Source organism: Scatophagus argus, chromosome 6, assembly GCF_020382885.2.
Source record: "Scatophagus argus isolate fScaArg1 chromosome 6, fScaArg1.pri, whole genome shotgun sequence".
NCBI classification, from domain to species: Eukaryota; Metazoa; Chordata; class Actinopteri; family Scatophagidae; genus Scatophagus; species Scatophagus argus.
This window is the reverse complement of record NC_058498.1, coordinates 15,918,351-15,937,755: the sequence shown is the minus strand read 5'-3', so window position 1 is coordinate 15,937,755 and position 19,405 is coordinate 15,918,351. Positions and strand designations below refer to the sequence as shown.

Sequence of the window (19,405 nt, the reverse complement as noted above, 5' to 3'; positions counted from 1 at the left end):
ACAAGACTGAAGACATCAAAAACGCTATCAAAGCAACAGTTCAGAAAGAAGACAAAATGTATACGTACTGATAACTAGATTACTCAGGTATGGCTGCCCTAATTGCTGGTGCCAAGTCCCTCATCACAAACATACAAGACAATTTTAGTGATTCAACTGTCACAAATTTTGAGAAAAATGAGCCTCCGTCCTCTGCCCAAAAACATAATCAATAATCCAGGCCAAGTAGCATGATAGATGACATTACACCTGATGTGAATTATGGTGGCTTACATTCAAACTGCTCATGTTTACTAAGAAAATATAGAGATGGGTTTTGATATGAGCAGTCAATAGAAGACGGCAAGTGCAAACCATGAAATCCTCACGATCTACATATCTGAACAATCATCTCATGTCAAGAACTTTTTCTCTGAAAGAACTTGCAACCTGTAAAGGATTTTCTTTTTTTCCTAGGGGACGATATTTTGCAGTCACCAACCCAGCAGGCAAGCCTGAACTTTTTTATTCTGAATGAGTGAGAAGCACATTAAGGAACAGCAAACTGTAGAGCTGCTCCAAACACAAGCTGCCTTGAATATGACTATTATTACTGTCCCCATGAAGTAATTCTGAATTTATATATTCCTCTAATAGTCATTAAATCACAGTTATGGGGCTTTAGATGACCAACCTATCCACAGTAAACAGTCTCGGTGCTGGCATGCCAGATCACAAAGCCATTAAGACATGTCTATCAGCAACACTAGGACACATACAGGAGTTCTGATGAAGACCAATTTCCAAGTGAAAAGAGCCAGAGCTGAAGTCAGCAAGGTCCAACTTGATATTGTGTGTACACAAGGAAAAGTGTCCTTCACCTTCATCACATTCTGCATTCGACTGTTTTGAAAATGCACCTGCTGGAAATTCCTTGCAACTTTTCGGCAGCTCTTCCATAGAGATTTACATTATGATCAAGATCAAGCAACATTTACAAAGAAATATTTTGATAATGAAAAGATGATGCCGAAAATGCCCCTTTACATTAAACAAGGGGCCTTCTGAACTTTCAGGAATATTGCTATGCTATGAACAGATGTCAGTGACAGGATAAAGACATAGACAGGGATGCTGCATAATTCAACAAGGCGAGTTCACAATATGACTAGTTTTGCAGAACAGAGGCAGAGTTGGACACTGAACACAATTTGGACAATCAATGGTAAATAACTTGTCAAAGGGGAACAAGATGGAAAAAAAAGAAACAATTAGTGCCATTTGTGGCTTTTTTTTTTTTTGGGATAATTATGAAAGCAATTTTATACACATACTACTATTCTCCACCTTTGTCCCCCATCTTTATTATCTGTCAAACGTCTACATTAAGATTATACTATATGAACAGGAGCCATATGGTATTTACATTTGGAAAAGAAACTGTAGAGTCCTGTTAACTCGCCAGCCATGCATTGTGCTACTGCTTTGTGGCCTTTTAAACATTTCAGCTTAATTTCAAACTGTGCAGTCAGTTACAAAACAGTAGGTAGATGATAGGTTTGACTGCACACATGCACTTAAGATTGATCTTCCTAGAAGAAGCTGGCGAGAAGCGCTCTTCATGGTAAGGACTCGCCTTAATCTGAGCACATTGCAAAAGCGCAGCACGCAACTCTGTAGCACTGCAACAATCTTTACTTTAGCTGAGCAGGAGGTGTGTCAATGTGTAGAGATAACTGCCCAGGTCAGTTTTCATTCAGCATGTGTCAGTGGTCTGCTGGTGGTTAGAGGATCATGGAGCTTCACTCTCCACAGAATAGAAAAGGGCATTCAAGGAGAACACGGCGCCGTACTAAACATCTCATCAATCCAACAAAAAGGCAATTTCTTCAGCAAGCTTGCTATACAGATCAGATACAAACTGCGAATGACCGAGATGCTGAACAAAACCGAGTAGGTGTGGCACATTAGTTTGTGCTCTGCAGCTGACACACTCTGTTGTGCTTTGTTTCCAAATCCAAAATAATGGACATTTTACTGCACAGTTGTAGTTGTAACAGTTTAACTGGACTCTACCCCATCATCAGAGCTTGTGTATTTTTTATTGAATGGTTATATAATCAAGATGTAGTCACTTAAATATAATTGAAAAGGTTAAGTGCAAACCTTAATGATTTGCCGACACATGCTGCCAATCCTCCAGCACAGACCAACCAAACGATAAAAAATAAATAGAATGCAATCACACAATTCAAGCTAACTACAATATATTAATATAGATCTTCTGATGTCATACGCTCATTAAAACAGAAAAAAAAAGAAATAAAAGAAAAACACAGAATTCAATCACTCAGTTAAGTCAAGGTTCTCAGCTTCCCATGCCCATGCCCTTGCCCTCCCCTACCTTCCCTCTGCATTAATTGTTCATGCACCCAATACCAGTATGATAAGTCAATATATCAAAGAGAAAGGTTTCTGGAAAATGCTGAGACTTGGGAGTTGAACATGTGGTGACCCATAGAGAAAAGAAGTGGGAAGAAAAAAAATATGCCAATTTGACAAGAAGTTGACATCATTTTCAGTCTGGGAGAAAAATGTAGATTCCAAAGCCCTTGAAAGGTCTTGCTGATACACCAAATCTCCAAGTCAGGTTTTTTTTGTTTTTTTTTAAATAAAAACTCACAAGACCTTAATTGAGCTCTTGGTCATTATTGTGTCACATTCTTTAACAGCTTACCTCTCCCCTCTCATTTCAACTACCATACAGGGACTGTATAAAAATAAGCTCACACGACCCCCCAAGTTGAGAAACAAAAAGGGGTAAAATCAAATGCCTTCCCGCACCACAGCAACACCAATGTCCACCAATCCCCCACGGCTTTCTCCCCGACTCTCAAGCAAATATGCACACACACGTTCATACAAACACACACACAGAAACACTCAGGTTCAGCCGCAGTCACTAGTGGAGAGAGAGGGAGATGCTAATAAGGGAAGCGCCTGGACAGTGGCTGTGACCTTACCACCCCACCCCGCCCATCTTAGACTACCATGAACAAATGAAGCCATGATATCAGGTGTTTTCATCCAAGTCGACATTGTTCAAATTCATTAAGTCAGAGACTCTTTCTTTGCGCTCAGTCCTCATAACTTTTGAATTTTCTCAGCCACCACGATGGGGTTCTCCTTGCGTATGCGGGCAGCAGCTGCACTCCGGTAATCATAGGGACAGTCGTGTTTGTCAGAATAACGGTGAATGGCACAGAACAGGTTGCCGCAGCGACAGTCGAAACCTTTGGTAAAGAGAAGCAAACACAGCCAGTCAACAGCAAAGCCTTATTATAAATATCAGTACATGTTTTAAGAATTTGCACACTAATTATAGAGGACACCTGTTGTTGCACTGACCTCTACGGGCTGAGAACACCCAACATCATGGTCTAGGTATATTAACTTGTTTTAAACTAGCCATATACAGTATTACTGTATCACCCTTAAATAGAGAGTAAAATATGGCATGAATAACTAGACACAGAGGGTACTCTCAATAGCAGGTTGCATTTTCACATTCATACAGAGGAGTTTGGTCACTGTCAGGCCTTAAATGCAAATATTATTTTGAAAATTAAATGGCAACTGGGGGGAGGTAGTTTGGCAAAAAGGTGGAGGCCAGCACTACTCTGTAAAATACCTTGAACTGTGAAATATACCACTAACCTGCAGTATGTTGCTCTCTGCTCTCTTTTGAAATTGCTTTGTTTTCAAAATTACAAATAAGACAATGTAAAGATGCTAGAAAGAGGATATTATGTCTCATTGATTTTAGCAAAATTTGGTGGCAGGTTTGTCGCTCAAGTGGCAGACAGCTGAGAGGGTTGTTGGTTTGAAAACAGCTGGGGTATTTACAAGAGTATATGTGTGATGAGATAAAGGCTTTTCAGATTCAATTTTAGAGATGCTTTATGGGAAGAAGAAGAATCAATGAGAGAGTCAAAGCCTAGATCTGAGTCAAAGCTCAGATAAGACACGGAGGGCGTATGTAAAACTCCCTAAAAGTGTTTTTGTTGAAAAAAAAACACCTGGGAAATCAGTTGCCCAAGAATACCATCCCTTTCGAGATTTCAGATAAAACCACAAGTGACAGTTCAAAGGACTGTTTTCACAGACATAGTCATCTCCTGGAAGACTTCTTTTGGACAGGATTTTCCTTTAGACAGAGCGATTCTTGCTTCAGTTTTTTCAAAATGGCTTCAGGCAGTGCTGAATTTAAAAATGGTCCATCTTACGCTATTGTGACACATGGTGAAATACCAAATCAACATTTGGAACTTAGTGCTATAAAACTTGAAAGACAATGGTTATGAGTTGACAACAGGGTAACAATGACCTGAAAATGGTAAATGAGTTAAAAACTGCCACGCTGTGATTGTTAGATAGGTGGAGAGTCCCCACAAAGCACGTTTGTGACTCAAACGTTTGAACCATGTCAGTAGTTACAAAGAGCTCTTCACTTAGTATGTGCGGGTAAATGAGTAAAATTTTGATCTTATTTACCAGTAAGGCCCACTTTCTTCCGGCAAGAAAAGCAGCGGTTCTTTTTCTTGTTTTTATCAGGAGTTTGGTCATTATCAGACAAAGTCTGTGCTGCTTCCCCGACTGGCTCTGGTGGAAAAAAAGAGGCACAAATCAAATCAATTCATCTATCTTCTATTACTTCCTCAAAGATATGCTTGCATAGAAGAAAAATTGCATAAGTATGACAGCGATTGTATAAAATAGCTTTGTAAGTATTCTTTCTCTCTCTTTCAGACCCAAATCCAGCCACTAACCCATCACCCTATTGACTCCTCATTTACACATCCACAGGGTGGATTTGTGATATTAATGGCCATCCTAAGCCAGTCAGTATCTAATAGAGGGAGAGAAAACTCCAGTAGCACATTTATACCAGCCCTGGCTCAAACATCAGATACCGAAAAATGGAAACTGTTTACTCTTAAATTCATTATCAAACATCATTTTAGTCATATTTTAAAAAGCATTTTAACGACCGGGTGGCACGGTGGTGCAATGGTTAGCACCGTCGCCTCATAGCAAGAGGGTTCCAGGTCCTTCTATGTGGAGTTTGCATGTTCTCCCTGTGCCTGCGTGGGTTTTCTCCGGGTACTCCGGCTTCCTCCCACAATACCAAAAACATACACATTAGGCTACTCTACATTGCGAGTGTGAGAGGGAGGGTTGTCTGTCTTTCTGTGTTAGCCCTGCGATTGACTGGCGACCAGTCCAGGTTGTACCCCGCCTCTCGCCCGTAGTCAGCTGAGATAGGCTCCAGCTCCCCCGCGACCCTGACGGATGAGCGGTATAGAAAATGGATGGATGGATGAATTTTAACGACCATGGAGGAAAGATAAAAATCAAAAACGGGGGAAAAAAAACATACTCTACCTTAAGTTACATGTGGTAAATGGTGTATTGTTTCAAGTGATGCTTGTGGCAGAGGCAGCCAAGTACACCCCATGATTTACCTGTTTATTCATACCCAGCTTCTTAATAAGAAGCTCCCCACACCACTGTGAGTGTGACTCACTTTATGTGGGTAGTGGGCAGGAATTCATTTGGGAAAGAACTGCTGTTTTCTGTGCTGCTTACCTGTGCTGTTGGAAGCACCTTCCTCTTCTCCCTCCTCAGCCTCTGCTCGATCAGAGTCTACAGCTCCTGAATCCTGGGAGATGCTCATAGCTGTCATCTGTTGAGTTACTGGACTGGGTGAGCTGGGACTGACATCACAACAACAATAAATAAATACATTTTATAAAGATAAAGGGACCATTTTCTAGTTCAAACATTGACATTCAAGACAACAACAAATAATTTTACAGTGAATGTATGGCAGAGAGATGTGTGCATTTTTTGACTACAAGTGTCAGGGGACTAAGATGCCCTTCTTGCTGTGCAGAATTACTTACAAAATATCTATGAGAAAAAATGAACACAATCCAACATTAAAGTAGCTTTTCTGACCATAGAAAATCCATAAAACAAGAATCTCTTCTGTTTTTAATCACCTGCACACATCATACCAGTGTTTTGTCTGCTGACTGGCTATTAATTTCTTGCATCTGTAAACTACCTTGAGAAATGCATTTGATGAGCTATCACAGTTAACTTGAGAAGAAACAAGCAACTACAACCAGGCGGAGCCTACAGAAAACAAGACAACAGACAATTATCCATGCTTACACTATCCAGACAGATGGAGAGCAAATCCCTTTGGATAATTCTAAAATTTCATCACACTGGGAACAAATGAGTTGACTTCTCTGTAGACATTCTGGGAAGAATAAGTCCATTACTAACCAACTTTTATAATAGCTGGGCTCATTATGATGTGGATAATCTGTGTTTTCCAAGAAACTCAGAAATGTAATTATCTATTATACTATGGAACAATTACTGCTCAAATATTAAATTCCCCCAGTCTTTTGATTTTCTTTCTTTAAGTTCCTGGTCTATTGGGTTTCTTTCCAAACATCCTTTCGAATGATTGTCACATCTATGAAACAGCACATACAACACAAAATCTTTTTTAAGAGTTAAGAACAGCCTTCACCAGCACTTTGTCATCAAATCAAATCTCATTTATTGGCATAACAATAGCAAACCATACATAAGCCCTTACAAAACGCTTAATTACATAAAAGGGGCTAAGCTTTCAAGCATTATTCAACATTATGCAGCCGTTTTAGGAAAAAGCCCTCAAGCAAGACTAAAGAACATTAATCTTCGGCTTTATTGCGTTACTAGGTAAGTAAGTAATTAAGGTATAGCTTTACTTGCTTACGGAGAAGGGTGGTGGTGTGTGTGTGTGTGTGTGTGTGTGTGTGTAATTTTACAGATAAGGAACATCCAGTATATTTTTTAAACAAACAAAACTGTCTACCTCATGTAGTCTCAATTGGTTTCATGGAAGATGTGTGCAAGCTAAATGAATATGCAAAGTCATGATACTCGGGCACCAAGAAATTAAATTACAGCACTCCCACATCTTCTGTGTAAAGTGGGGCTACAGACACATTTAACACACTGCTGAATGAGAGCTCCTTCAAACTGGTTTAAGATTTAAGAGCTTTTACTAGAAAAATTATCATGTGAAATTAAAATTATCTAAGTGACCAAAGGATAGTAAAATGATCCCACAAGGTTGTACATGAAGGATGGATGTGAGTTTACATATAGTAACTTGCTGTCTCTGTTTCATGTTGAAGGAAGCTGCTGTACTTAATTAAAGGGACTAATGAGTACACTGCATTACAGCAAAATGTGCTGAAGCTAGTGATGAATTAATCTACTCATTATTTAGTTAATTAAACAGACAAGTTAACAATATAATCAAACACCATGAACACACGATGAGGACACAGTTTAACCTGTTTGATCATCTTCTTAAACAAACAAACAAAACAAATGGTGTACAAAACAAGGCTGAGCAGATTCCCCATCCACCATACCTGGTCGTTTGTTCCTCAGGTGGAGTCCCTGCTACCTCTGTGCTGGGTTCTGAGTTTGTACTCTCCACAGTCACACCAGCTGACCCTGGTGATCCTGCCGGTGATGTAGCAGCTGTGTGGGGACAAAACCGTTTGACAGCACGAAAAACACAGAACCTGTTGTTTTGAATGGACGACTTTCCATTTGTTTGTAAGTATGTTATTATAAACCATTCACTGCTTGCCACTGTCTACCATGATCAGATGTGTTTGAGTTTATGCAAAAAAAAAACAGATGGAGATGTCACTCTCTTGCTTTCTGATGCCACAGTGTAGGCAGCTACTGCTACCTCTGATCTCCAACCCCTTTTAGCAAATTCAAGTGCCCCCCATGCCTGCACAGTTTTTGAGTGAGCCCCAGTTCCAAGTTCCTGTCTTTCCCATTTTAAAGACCCATATCCAGCACTGCCCTCCTGCTTTTTATAGGTCATGTCTCTCCCATCTTCCTACCTTTCTCTCCCGGGGGGCTGGATCGCCCCCCTCCCTGTTGTCTCTGCAGGTGTTCCTTGTAGCAGACCGAGCACATGCCGTTGGTGCGGGGGTTACCATAGAAACCACATCCCATAGTGCAAAGCATTGGCACCTGCGTCTGATTGGTCTCCTGAGCCATGCTCTGACAGAGGGGGTAAGGGGGATGGGAGAGGATATTCCTGAAAATGGGGTTGCAGAAGTTAGTCAAAATGATTAGCAGTCCCTACTTGATTACATGTTTATTCACTTTTTTAGCTAAAAGAGCTTGGAGACTGGCATTGGAGCATGAGAGTAGAACTGGAGAAAATGTGAGTTACTTTATGAGTTAAGGGGTTATGTTCACCTAATAATAGCTGTAATGAAGGTCAAGAGGTTCATACCTTCATCAACCAAAATTCATCATCACCAACAGTGCGACAAAGCCCAGGTATGTCAGCACTAAACCAAAACCAGACTTTAACACACTTAACTATGAATTTAGTGTAAATTATGTTTCTAAATGAATGTAAAAGACAAAACCAATCTCTGACACCGATGGCAAAATACGAAATCAAATAAACACAAAATAAAAATGACCACATAATAATGTAATGCTCTTCCTGCAGCATTAGGGGTAATGCCTACAGGAGTGTTCAAAGTAGTAAACTGTGGAACTGCCCAAAAAAATAGGTGAAGAGCCTTTTACAGCAATGAAAATAAAAGGTACAAAGAGTCGTGCACAGTTCTTCTATAAAAGTAAGCTAGCTCGGATAGTTTATGCTTTCTTCCGCCGCACAGCAATGTTTTGGTCAGGACAAAGTTCACAAAAAAAGGAACAAAAGCTAAAGACATGTCTCAAGAAAACCATGCCGAAAACTTAATCGAAACCATTAAATTAACCGATGACCTGGCAAACGCTACGTTGCTTACAATTTAACAAGCTTAACAACTTCCAGCTGATTGTCCCCAGTTTGAGTTTGACCGCAGCAGAAAACAATTGGCGTCCTATGCTTGCATAGCTCAAAGCAAACACTGTAACATTAGCAGCCTCACTAGATGTTTTGTCTGTCTGACACTGAATACCAATCCAAAAGAAAGGACAGAACTCGCTCGGTGGCCTTCTATCATAATAAAAATCGAGAAAATAAAAAATACTGCGCTCTTAGCGACAAACCGTAAACAAATCCACTGTTTAAAATCGAATAAACGCTAGTGTTAGCCGGCTAACGTTAGCGGGATCGCTAGCATAATGAGCCAGCCCCAAAAAACAGAGCGCTTCCCCACAGTGTCCTAGCTGGTTTAAAATCGGTTACACACAGCGGAAGTCACTTATAGCGGTCTAAGATGAAGACAGTACCTGAAATTCAAGATACCGGGGGCTGTCGACGACCTTGGGCTTCAGATTTGTACAAGTTGTGTCCCCAGCAGAGCGCACGGCCTCCTACCCAGCGCTAGCTCCCGACATTCGAAACAACGACCATGACGTCATCCCCAGCATCGATTCAGCCTTCAGTCAAACGGGCCAGCACGGCAAAGTCCGCCACCCCACCAAAAACAACAGCACAACAACAAAAACACTCAGGAACAACACTTTATGAATGTATTAAAGGGTGACACAGACACTGTACTGTGTCATAGTTTTATTTATATGCCAGCTCATTGACAGTTCACCAGCCGCTGCCACAAACCCATCAACGTTCATACACAAAATGCTGAAATAAAAAGGGCTACCGGTAATCTAAAAACAAATCGATGCATTATGGACTCCGAATCTTATTAAAGATGCATACTTATGTCTGACCTATGTTAACAGGCACCATTTTTTCCTTAGTTCTAGGAATGCTTTGAATTTATTTAGGCACTAACATGTAATCAAAAGAGCAGTACAGATATATATGCAGAATTTCGACAAATGTAAACTATTCTTCTCTTTTCCAGGATAAATAGTAAAGTGCAGAAATGCATCAATTCTCTAAGGCCACAGGTCAGCACTTAAATTGATAATTAAATCATATTAGAATCTACATCGCAAATGTAGTGCCACTGACTAATACGTTCAAATTTAGTGTATTATAAAGAAAATATGATCACATGAATTTAACTTCTCTTTCATTAAAACAAGGGGATACATTTTTAAAAAATGGTCCAACTACACTAGTAGAGCATTAACAACAAAGTCTTCAGGTCTAGTTGTGTGGTTCAGTCTGCTCCATCGTCACATCTCCCTCTGCCTTCTCAGTAATCTGAGGGGCAAAAGGTCCCACCAGCCAGTTCAGTGGTGTGTTGTTCAGTAGATACTCCACGACACCATCCAGAGACTGTTGAACCTACGAACAAACAAACAAACACTTTCAAGTATAACTTTTAACAAATTTAATAAACCATAATCAAAACAACTACTTAACCCCAAAAAGCTTTATTCTGTGTAAGAAATACAGTTTATATTTGCACATTTTTAAATACAATATAAGCTTGACCTGGTTTCATAAATGCATGTGGATGAGCAGACACAAGTATGCAGGGGTGTCCTGCTAAATTCCTATTCCTTAATACTTTGCAGGGTATTATTTAAGCACCAATACAAATGTAACTGAAGGACCAACTGTATAGAGTGACAGTAAAATAAAAATTCAAGCAGTAGACTATATTTTCAATCAGTACTTGGGTCAGGTGGTGACGGCTCTGCTCCAGAAGGAGGGGTGTGATGGAGCTGGTGTTGCCCAGAGAGGAGTACAGCTCTTCAGCTGATTGTCTTGCACTGGTTAGCTGGTCCTGGACTGCACTCGGTAGGCCCTGAGCACTTGACACCACATTGGAGCATGCAGATCGCAGCTGGTCGCTCAGACCACGCACCATAGAGAGGGTCCGCCATTCCAACTGCTGTATAAGAATAGATACTATAGAATTATGAACATTACAATATTATGACAGATTATAATGACAGATGATGACGATGACTGTAACATATCATTTCTTCCCAAATCCCTTCCCATCCTTAGGCCTAGGTAGTTTCTCCATTCCATCTCAGTTGTGATGATACAGTGTATCTTCAGCCTTGTCCCACATGAGTCTGTGAGGGCATGACAACGTCAGCCTCTTACATGCGAGTTTGATTTATTGCTGAGTTTCCCAACTTTTGTCCTGTTACGTCTATCATGATATAAGATTTCATTTGTTCAAACAGTATTACTAGTCACTTCAGAGGATTAATGCTGCATATGTACAGTATCTACACTGTGAATGCTGTGAAATGTAAAAATAATCTGGTTAGAAACCCATTAAGTCAGTTCCCAAATGCTTCAGTCCTGACCTTGGCCTCATCTTTTGTCCCATCTGGCTCTGACTCAGTCTGTCCATCTCCATCCTGCTTCTGCTTCCACTCTGTCCAGCGCTGCAGCAGCTGCTCAGAGGCTCCTCCAATCTGGTTGCTGGCCGTACCCAGACTGGTGCGGGCGCTTTCTAGCAGGTTCAGAGTGCTGGTAATCTGAGCCACTGCAGCATAGGTGGTATCCCTGGCATGGCGTGCACGAATGAGGGACTGCTGCAAAGCTCGCTCCCGAACTTTGTCAGAGAGTTTCCCCAAGCGGACGAAGTAGCTTGGGCTGGCTGGTTGGGTAGTCACCTCACAGGTGGCAGATTCAGCCACAGCAGCTGAAAGGCAACATTGTTAATCTCATATATTTTCAAAATTAAGTTTTACGTGAGGGCTACCTACTACCTTTTGGTGTGAGCACTAACTGAAGAAGTACAGTATATGTGTATTCTTTGTGGCACGGGCCAGTGAGTATGTTTGCTATGAGTGACAGATAGAGGCACCAGTGGCTCCCTCTCACTGTGCCAAAGGGGGCACCTGCTGCAAGTTGGACTACTTGACTCTGACATGCTTAAAGTACATCTGCTCAGGACAGACAACAAGACTCGGGAGCCACTTCACTTCCACCAGCCATCAATCTGTGGAAGCTGAGGGCTATGCAGAGCAACACTGTATCCCTATGCCTTTCATTAAAAGGCAATTTCATGTGTGCCACTGAACAAACCTAAAATTTCCCACCTGCTGTCATTTTGGGCACTTTCTGCTGCTGCAGAATGCAGCAGCATCTTTTAAATATTGTAATAAAAGAAGAGGATGGCCTCTTGAGTATTAGTGCTATGCTGGAGTACGGCAGGTTGTCACGATAACATGACATCACGGTAGCAGGTGTCAAAGCTGTGAGTGTTGGAAACTGTAGCTGCTTTTTAGGCCAACTTCACAGAAGGGAAGTTCATTGTAATGTCATGCCTCACTCTCTATGAATAGCATCAACCATTCATGTGCTCAGATCAAGTCACTCTGGTAGAATTCAACACTTTTATTATGATAACCCCATCTTGCCACGTATCTTGCCTTTATAACGATAATTTATTTGGATAGTCTCGACAAATTTAGTTTTTGATCTGTAGATCATTGAAGCAAGGACACAGTACTGGCTACTGACTATACTAATAAATGCCAAATCATTCACGCATATTAATTATAGAATAAATTAAGTCTCAGTCAATGGAAGCTAGAATTTATAACGCATGAAATTAAGCTTGCAGTGATATAAGGGATATAAGGTTAATCTGCTAAAACTTGAAAAATTTCCTCTTTAAAGCAAATCAGCAGAACCATTAATAATAACCTAAAAGTAGATAGGAGATCACTGCCAATGTGGATCTAAGTACTAATTGTTTTGTTGTTGTTTTGAATCATTTGACTGCTAGTGCAAACTGAAACTGAAAACAGTAATTAAAGTAATGTAAAAAGAATAAAACAGGGCCAAAAATCTTATTATGGTGATGTAGCAGAACGTGAATGGCAATTGAAGGAATTAAGAGAAAACAACTACTTTTGTTTCTATGAAATATATATATTCAAAGGGTGCAATCTATGATCTAAATGTAAACATAAGCCCCACCATCAAAATGTAGAACACAGGACTGGAATCATTTGCACTTTGATTGGTAGATAACTTCGAGGACTAACAATAGAAAGCAAGCAATTCTAAGTTAAAGGTGATCTGTCTGAAGTTTTGCTTATATCCTCATAAATGATGATAATGATGAAGAATTACAATGAGGGGAGAAAAACATAACTGCAATAAAACGTGAACACGATTTAACTTCACATGATCACAATACTAAATTTCTTTGTTATCCCGTAAGCTTTAGAATAGAAGACCTACTCTAACTGTTAAGAATCATTTGTGATAAAAACCTGACAAACTGGCCACTCATTGTCCATAATTAATTAATTCCATTTTCAGCCTTGTTTCAGCTTCATTTGATCCAACTGTCAAAACACACCTGTCTATACCTCAGCAGCAGACATATGGGTTTATCACCTCCCCTGGTCTTCATGGACTGATAATGCTTTCCACATTTAGAATAGCTACTGACCCAGCTCCCTCTCAGTGAGTGGTAGGTTCTGGTCAACCCAGTCTTCAGAGCGGCTCAGGGCCAGGCCCATCCCACTGCTGACCATCTGGCCCATCCTGGTGCCCATGGCGGTGATGATGCCTCCACTGACTGCAGCCCGGGTCAACTCGACACCGCCCATCACAGCCCCCACCACGGCGTCTTTGGCCCCTGCTACTGACTGGTACACCATACCCACTGTGTCCGACACCACCTGAGGAAGAAAGAGACAAATTATGTGCCGTGCTTGGCGAGTAATGGTGGTTCTGGTATGTGTTTTTACATAGCTCTTATCCAATCCACAGATATAACATTTGAGACTATCTGACCTTCTAGGAGCTGTTAACAGAGTAAGTGATAATACAGGGCGCAGAATAAGGATGAGGTAGAAGGGTAGAGGGTTGCTCCTGAGTGTTTTATCCAGCTCCACCAAGGGGAAAGTGTAAATATCGTTGCATGAGTAAGTTAGCACACGTTATGATAATCAATAATCAGCTTATCCAAATGCACTGTAAATATGTGAAAAAGTACAGTAGAGTAGAATGATCTTCCGTCTGACCTTATCTGCTGGTTGGTGGAGAATAGGCAGCTTCTCTTCCATCTTATCCAGCCCTTTCATGGCATACTCATTCACTGTTGCAACTGAAACAAGTATAAGTAATATGATTAAATGTTTTCAATAATGCCGACTAAAACAGCAGGAGAAAATACCAAATAACAAAACCAGTAATTGTTTAATGTTTCCAGGCATTTAAAATAAAAGTGTGCAGAAGAATTTTTTTTTACTCCTGTCACATTCTGGTATCAAGTCATGTGCTATTCTGGTAAAAGGGGACTTGGTGTCAAGTTGACACCTGTAATATGCAACAAGCTTGCAATATTTTTTTTATAGTGCATTTCAACGTTGTAATTTTTATTGCACATATATTACATCACATTTTGCAGAGAGAGGAGAACCTACGCTGTGGTTCTATAATGTCCAAGAGAGGCTTGGACCCCGTGGTGGCAGCTGCTCCCAGGGTTCGGACCCCACTTTCTGCTGCATCCATCACTCCCTTCAGCATGGGCACGCTGTCTTTGGTGCTACTGTAGGCGCTGGAAACCACCTCGCAAGCTGAACTGACCAGAGGTAAATTACTCACTCGGGAAACAACATTCTGAGAGAAAAAAAAAAATCTAAACATTACTTTCACTGAAAAGAGATTTAAAAAATGTGAAATACAATCCTGACTGTACAAGGACAAGCTCTTTTTGGTAGTCTGTTAGACATAATGATTGATTCTCCAAAGCAGCCCATAAAGATGATATTCCAGGCTTCAAATGAGTTCCTAATATGCCTCAGTTTTGTAATAGGTGTCATTTTGGGTCACAGTGCTCCTCACCTGCTGGTCTCCATTAGCTGGTTCTGCTGCTGAAGCTCCTGTCTCATTAGTTTTCCCGCTGTCTGCCATTGTGATTGCTGGATTCAATCTCTGACATGGAATACAAAATGTCAGAAACAGATAGATTCACCTCACATTGCTCAGTATGCATGATGAAATAATCTTCCTCTCTGATATTCTTCATGTAAGCGGCTGATACACTTCATCATGCACAGAAGTAGTGTGTCTTCTGAATTTAGTAATGGTTCTACTGTCCTGTCATACGGTTTAATAATACAACCAGAGAGGCAAGCCAACCATGTTAAATTAATTTGTCAACACCATGATGCAACGAGGATGAAACTACACTTTAAAAACAAAATGGTGCAGCCAAGCAAACAGTTCAAGTCTCCACGCTACGGTAAAGATGAATGTTAAAAACTGAATGATACATTTGGAATTTCTTTCTGTCTTATTAATTCCACACAGCAGGATGTGTACAACATCCTGTTACAATACTGGTTTCTTAAGCTGATGCTTGCTTCAATGTGATGATTGCCATGGCATTAAAGGAAAACAGACCCGATAAATTATGAGGAAGTATTCAGGGGACCCAGAAGTCATTTCAATTTGAAATCACAGATGAAAGTCAAGAGAAAAGCTATGAATAATGATAAGAACTATGGGCCACCAGGGCACCAATACTGGAAATTGATTGTTCACAAGCTCCCATGATGAAGATATGCAGACAAAATGGACCTCAACATCATTTATATCAAGTGAAAAATCTTAAATGTAATACTGCACCTCTACTAATCTAAAAATATTGCTTGAAATAAAAACTAGGCCAATAGAATAATCAAATGAAATAAATGCATCAAGTGAAAACTACCCTACTGCATTTATACAATGAAGTATTGCCTATGATAAAAACTAAATCTAATACTTAAATGGCTGGCAGGAAAAGGTGAAATCCATAATTCATAATTCTAATTCAATCAGTCACCCCATTATATATTCAGTTTCCATCCTTTTAGAAGTAAAGAGGAGAATGTATATGTGATTTTAAAATCAAAATCGATTTCGCACAAGATGGATGACAGAGTGAACATCTCTTAGAGGAGTAGACGATATGGATAAAATTCTGTATCATGGTGCACTGTATGTTATGTAAGACAGTTTTTATTATTTTTATTATTGATCAATCTGCCAATTTTATTCCTCAATTAATCAATTAAACATGCAAACTATAAAATGTTGGGAAAATGTGAAAACCCTGGAATAGTTTAACTTTAATTAAATTTATATACATCTAATTATAGATGACTATTAAATATTCACATTTGAGAGGTCAGAATCAGTAAAAATGTGTCACATTTGCTTTTAAAGTGACTTAAATGACTCTTTCCATTACAGTAGTGTAAGTCCTAATGTAATGCACAGGACGGTACTGGTGTGTTGCGTGTAATGCATATCAAAATATATTGCCATTGATTGAGAATCTGTTTATAGATAAATTAACCAGATGGGAATGTCTCATTCTCACTCATCACATTGAGGGAAACATCCCAATGATGCCGTAAAGCTGTCCTGCTCATTGATTTGCAGCGTTGCCTTCAGTGGTCTAATACAACCCGACATATTAAAGGTATATCTGCCACGGTATACACAATGAGGCCAAATTTCTGTTGGCAGACAAATTTATAATATCTCATGCAAGTATTAAATTATTACTCAATCAAATATTTATCTGCAACTATTTTCGTAAACTGTTAAATTGTTTAGTCTTTTTTTTTTTTTTTTTTTTTTTAGAAAATTGCTCTCATTTTCTGGTTACAGATTCTCAATTATGAGTATTTCCTGCTCATCTTTGTCTTATATGACAGCAAACTGACTGATATGTTAGAGAGCAAACAACTAATGAAGGAAATAACAGGCAGATTCATTGTTAATGAAAACAATCAATAACACAATGAAGAGACCCAAGCGAGGCCAGTAAAGTGGCATTACAGCTGTTTGGAGAGAACCCAACATGTGGACAACATCTGTTTGTGTTCTACCAGATGGCAAAGGGATACATATAGGGAGTCCACCTGTTAATGACCGTCTGCCATGGCTGACCTGGTGTATAAGGCAGATCTGTCAAAGAAGGACACGGCCTCTGTGATTGCACTGCTGGGGAAACATACAGCGTTAGTGTGAGGAGTGCAGCTGACCAGACGTAACCTGCTGCCAGCACGCAGTAAACGCTCAGGTAGATTAGGCTACACATCCAACTGCCAGAAGGAATTGCGAACGAAGAGGCGAGCCTCGTATACAGCAGGCTATACCGAAGACAAGCAATTCCAACCATGTATGACCTCTACAGAGAACACTTTTCATTTTGCTAATTCTTTTAGACGTTAGAGTGAATAAAAAACTCAAAAAACTGACATTTCTATGACCCCAGACAATCTCTATGGACGCTTAAAATTGCATTTTGTTGCAACAGCTTGGTTGAGCAACATGGGTTTTTCTTTTTTTGAGAGACGGTTGAAATCGTCCCTGGCTTCATTACAAGGCAAAGGGTGACACTATCTTCCATGCTATCAAGGGTAAGATGAACGCGAGATAATTGTCAAAGACACAGTACATTTTATGAAAAAAGCTGTTATGCAACACAAACGCTGCTGTTTCAGATTTTCTGAAATAATTGTCTCAGTGACAAGTGATTACAGCAAAGTACTCATAAAAAAGGCTATCTGTTGTCTTCTTATCCATTCTGAGACTATTTGTCACATCTTTATAATGTTGAGCTACATCATCTCCTTTCAGAAAAGGGAACACTCCCTTTGGAGCTGACATGCTATTTGAACTTTGATATTGATAACTACTGAGACACTTGCCACAGGCGACAAAAGAGGGATCACCACGAGACAGTGGGTGAAAGAGTCTTGTATTTCAGCTTTATCTAAAATGGTGTAGACCCAGATCAGTGACATTCATTTGAGAGGGTTGACAAGCATTTAGCCAGAGCCCAACCCGGGGGTCAGGACCCTCCAAGGGGTCCTAACATTAATATGGAAGGTCATGAAAAGACTGAAAGGATGAAAAGGAAAAATCAGATCTGTCACACAAAATTATGTCCCTATATTTTTTTCTTGTGAAATATTAGAAAACAATCTGAGAGGAAAAAAAAAAGTCACAAGTGCTCAGAGCTCACGTCCACACACCAAAAGGTTAGAAGTAGTGGCTGCTTCATTTAAACGGGTCACTGTCTCACAATATGAGACACAGCAAAGACCTCTCGGACATAACGCACTGTGTTGGCATTCACAGGAATAATAAGCAGTCTTCTTACTTGACAAACTGTGTCAGTCCAGCTGAGAAGATGATTTCCACCAGTGCTCAGCCTACAGAGACCCCCTTTTCACTACTGCTTTTTAAACACACCACTGTGTCCTCTCAATAGGAAATAGCAGCTGTCACATCCAGTTGATGAACTTTACCCCAGATGGGGAGCTAAGACTAACTAACTTCAGCAAACGACAACAACAACAACAACCATCTTTTAGTAGATTATTTCTTAATTTGTCTCCACTCCTCGATGTTAACAAGTAAAGCTGAGTGCAGTTGTTTCCTCAGGCTTCAAAGGGATATAATCGAACCAGGCTAACTTCTCAACATCAGGGTTAAGTTAGCTAGTTATCGTACGAGTAACATTAGCTAGCTTAGCATCACGCCTTAGAGAAGTTGAGGATTGATTTTTAAAGAAAGAATAGAGAGGTCAAACCTCGCTGGCAGCCTGTTAAGCTTCTGTCCTGCTGTGACCTGCGGTATAACGTCAGTCAATGAACCGGTTCAGCCCACAACAAGGTCCTCTTTCTATCGGACTGAGCAGCTGTCACATGCAGTGCGGACAGAAAGGCGGAGTGTGGCACCGTCTTAGAAACTTTTAACCAATTAAATCACAGCACGGAAGTGACTGCCAGTGCAGGCCACATCTGTCACATCTGGTACTTAACATGCAGCTACAACACTGACATTTAATCCTGTTTTTTATAGTCTCTGTTTTCAGTAACTTTATTTGATATCGTCTGAGTCTGGTAACAAACGAATGGGGTAAATTGGTAGACTGCGTGAAGATTTGTCAATTAAATTTGTGTTCAGAGCAGTAGTGAAAACCTTACTCAAGTACTGTATTTGGCTACAGTTTTAAAATACTCTCATTTAGTTGCTCTTTTTTAGTTTTAGTTACATGTTATCACTGTCTAAAATAAGATGCACACAGATTGAACTCACCAAAGTAAACTGGCATCTGTTCTTGTTACTAAATGATCACTAAATTGTCTGAATACTTCTTCCTCCACTGTTACCAGGTAACTGTATGTCACATTCGTGTGGCCATGTGGTATTAAAGTCCGCACACAAAAGGCTCACAGAACTACTTTCACTTTTCATCAAAGATCCACTTTTGGAAATTTTCAGCATTCGACCTCTTGTGGATTTGTGATGTAGTCACATAATAACAGGTGGTTGTATGAATGAAGTTTGATGTTTATTAATGTGTTTGTCCTTGACTTTAACACCTGAACAATACTGAATGAATAACAGTATTGTACAGGTATACTTCAGTTATATTTATTGATTTTG

The 19,405-nt window shown here is 40.0% G+C and overlaps 2 protein-coding genes across 7 annotated transcripts; both read right to left on the bottom strand.

Annotated features, from left to right (window-relative positions):
* Window positions 1-1,281: 1,281 nt before the first annotated feature.
* On the bottom strand, window positions 1,282-9,483 carry zgc:77486 (uncharacterized protein LOC405808 homolog). Of its 2 annotated transcripts, none has more exons than XM_046391030.1 (6): window positions 9,334-9,483; window positions 7,977-8,176; window positions 7,488-7,599; window positions 5,629-5,756; window positions 4,534-4,641; window positions 1,282-3,272 (listed from the first exon to the last, which is right to left on the bottom strand). In XM_046391030.1, exons 2-6 carry the CDS (start codon window positions 8,134-8,136, stop codon window positions 3,124-3,126), a joined length of 657 nt encoding a protein of 218 aa, XP_046246986.1. In that variant the 5' UTR covers window positions 8,137-8,176; window positions 9,334-9,483; the 3' UTR covers window positions 1,282-3,123. The 2 variants fall into 2 exon arrangements, with proteins under 2 accessions (XP_046246986.1, XP_046246987.1); XM_046391031.1 differs by lacking the exon at window positions 9,334-9,483 and adding an exon at window positions 8,907-9,276.
* Window positions 9,484-9,554: 71 nt separating this feature from the next.
* On the bottom strand, window positions 9,555-18,702 carry plin3 (perilipin 3). 5 transcript variants are annotated; one of them, XM_046391025.1, is made up of 9 exons: window positions 18,546-18,691; window positions 16,895-16,948; window positions 14,795-14,884; window positions 14,374-14,569; window positions 13,972-14,054; window positions 13,395-13,626; window positions 11,287-11,627; window positions 10,638-10,856; window positions 9,555-10,303 (listed from the first exon to the last, which is right to left on the bottom strand). In XM_046391025.1, the coding sequence occupies exons 3-9, from the start codon at window positions 14,861-14,863 to the stop codon at window positions 10,163-10,165; spliced, it is 1,281 nt and encodes a 426-aa protein (XP_046246981.1). In that variant the 5' UTR covers window positions 14,864-14,884; window positions 16,895-16,948; window positions 18,546-18,691; the 3' UTR covers window positions 9,555-10,162. The 5 variants fall into 5 exon arrangements, with proteins under 5 accessions (XP_046246981.1, XP_046246980.1, XP_046246985.1 ...); XM_046391024.1 differs by lacking the exon at window positions 16,895-16,948 and having other exon boundaries at window positions 18,546-18,702; XM_046391029.1 differs by lacking the exon at window positions 16,895-16,948 and having other exon boundaries at window positions 10,638-10,853; window positions 18,546-18,702.
* Window positions 18,703-19,405: the final 703 nt, after the last annotated feature.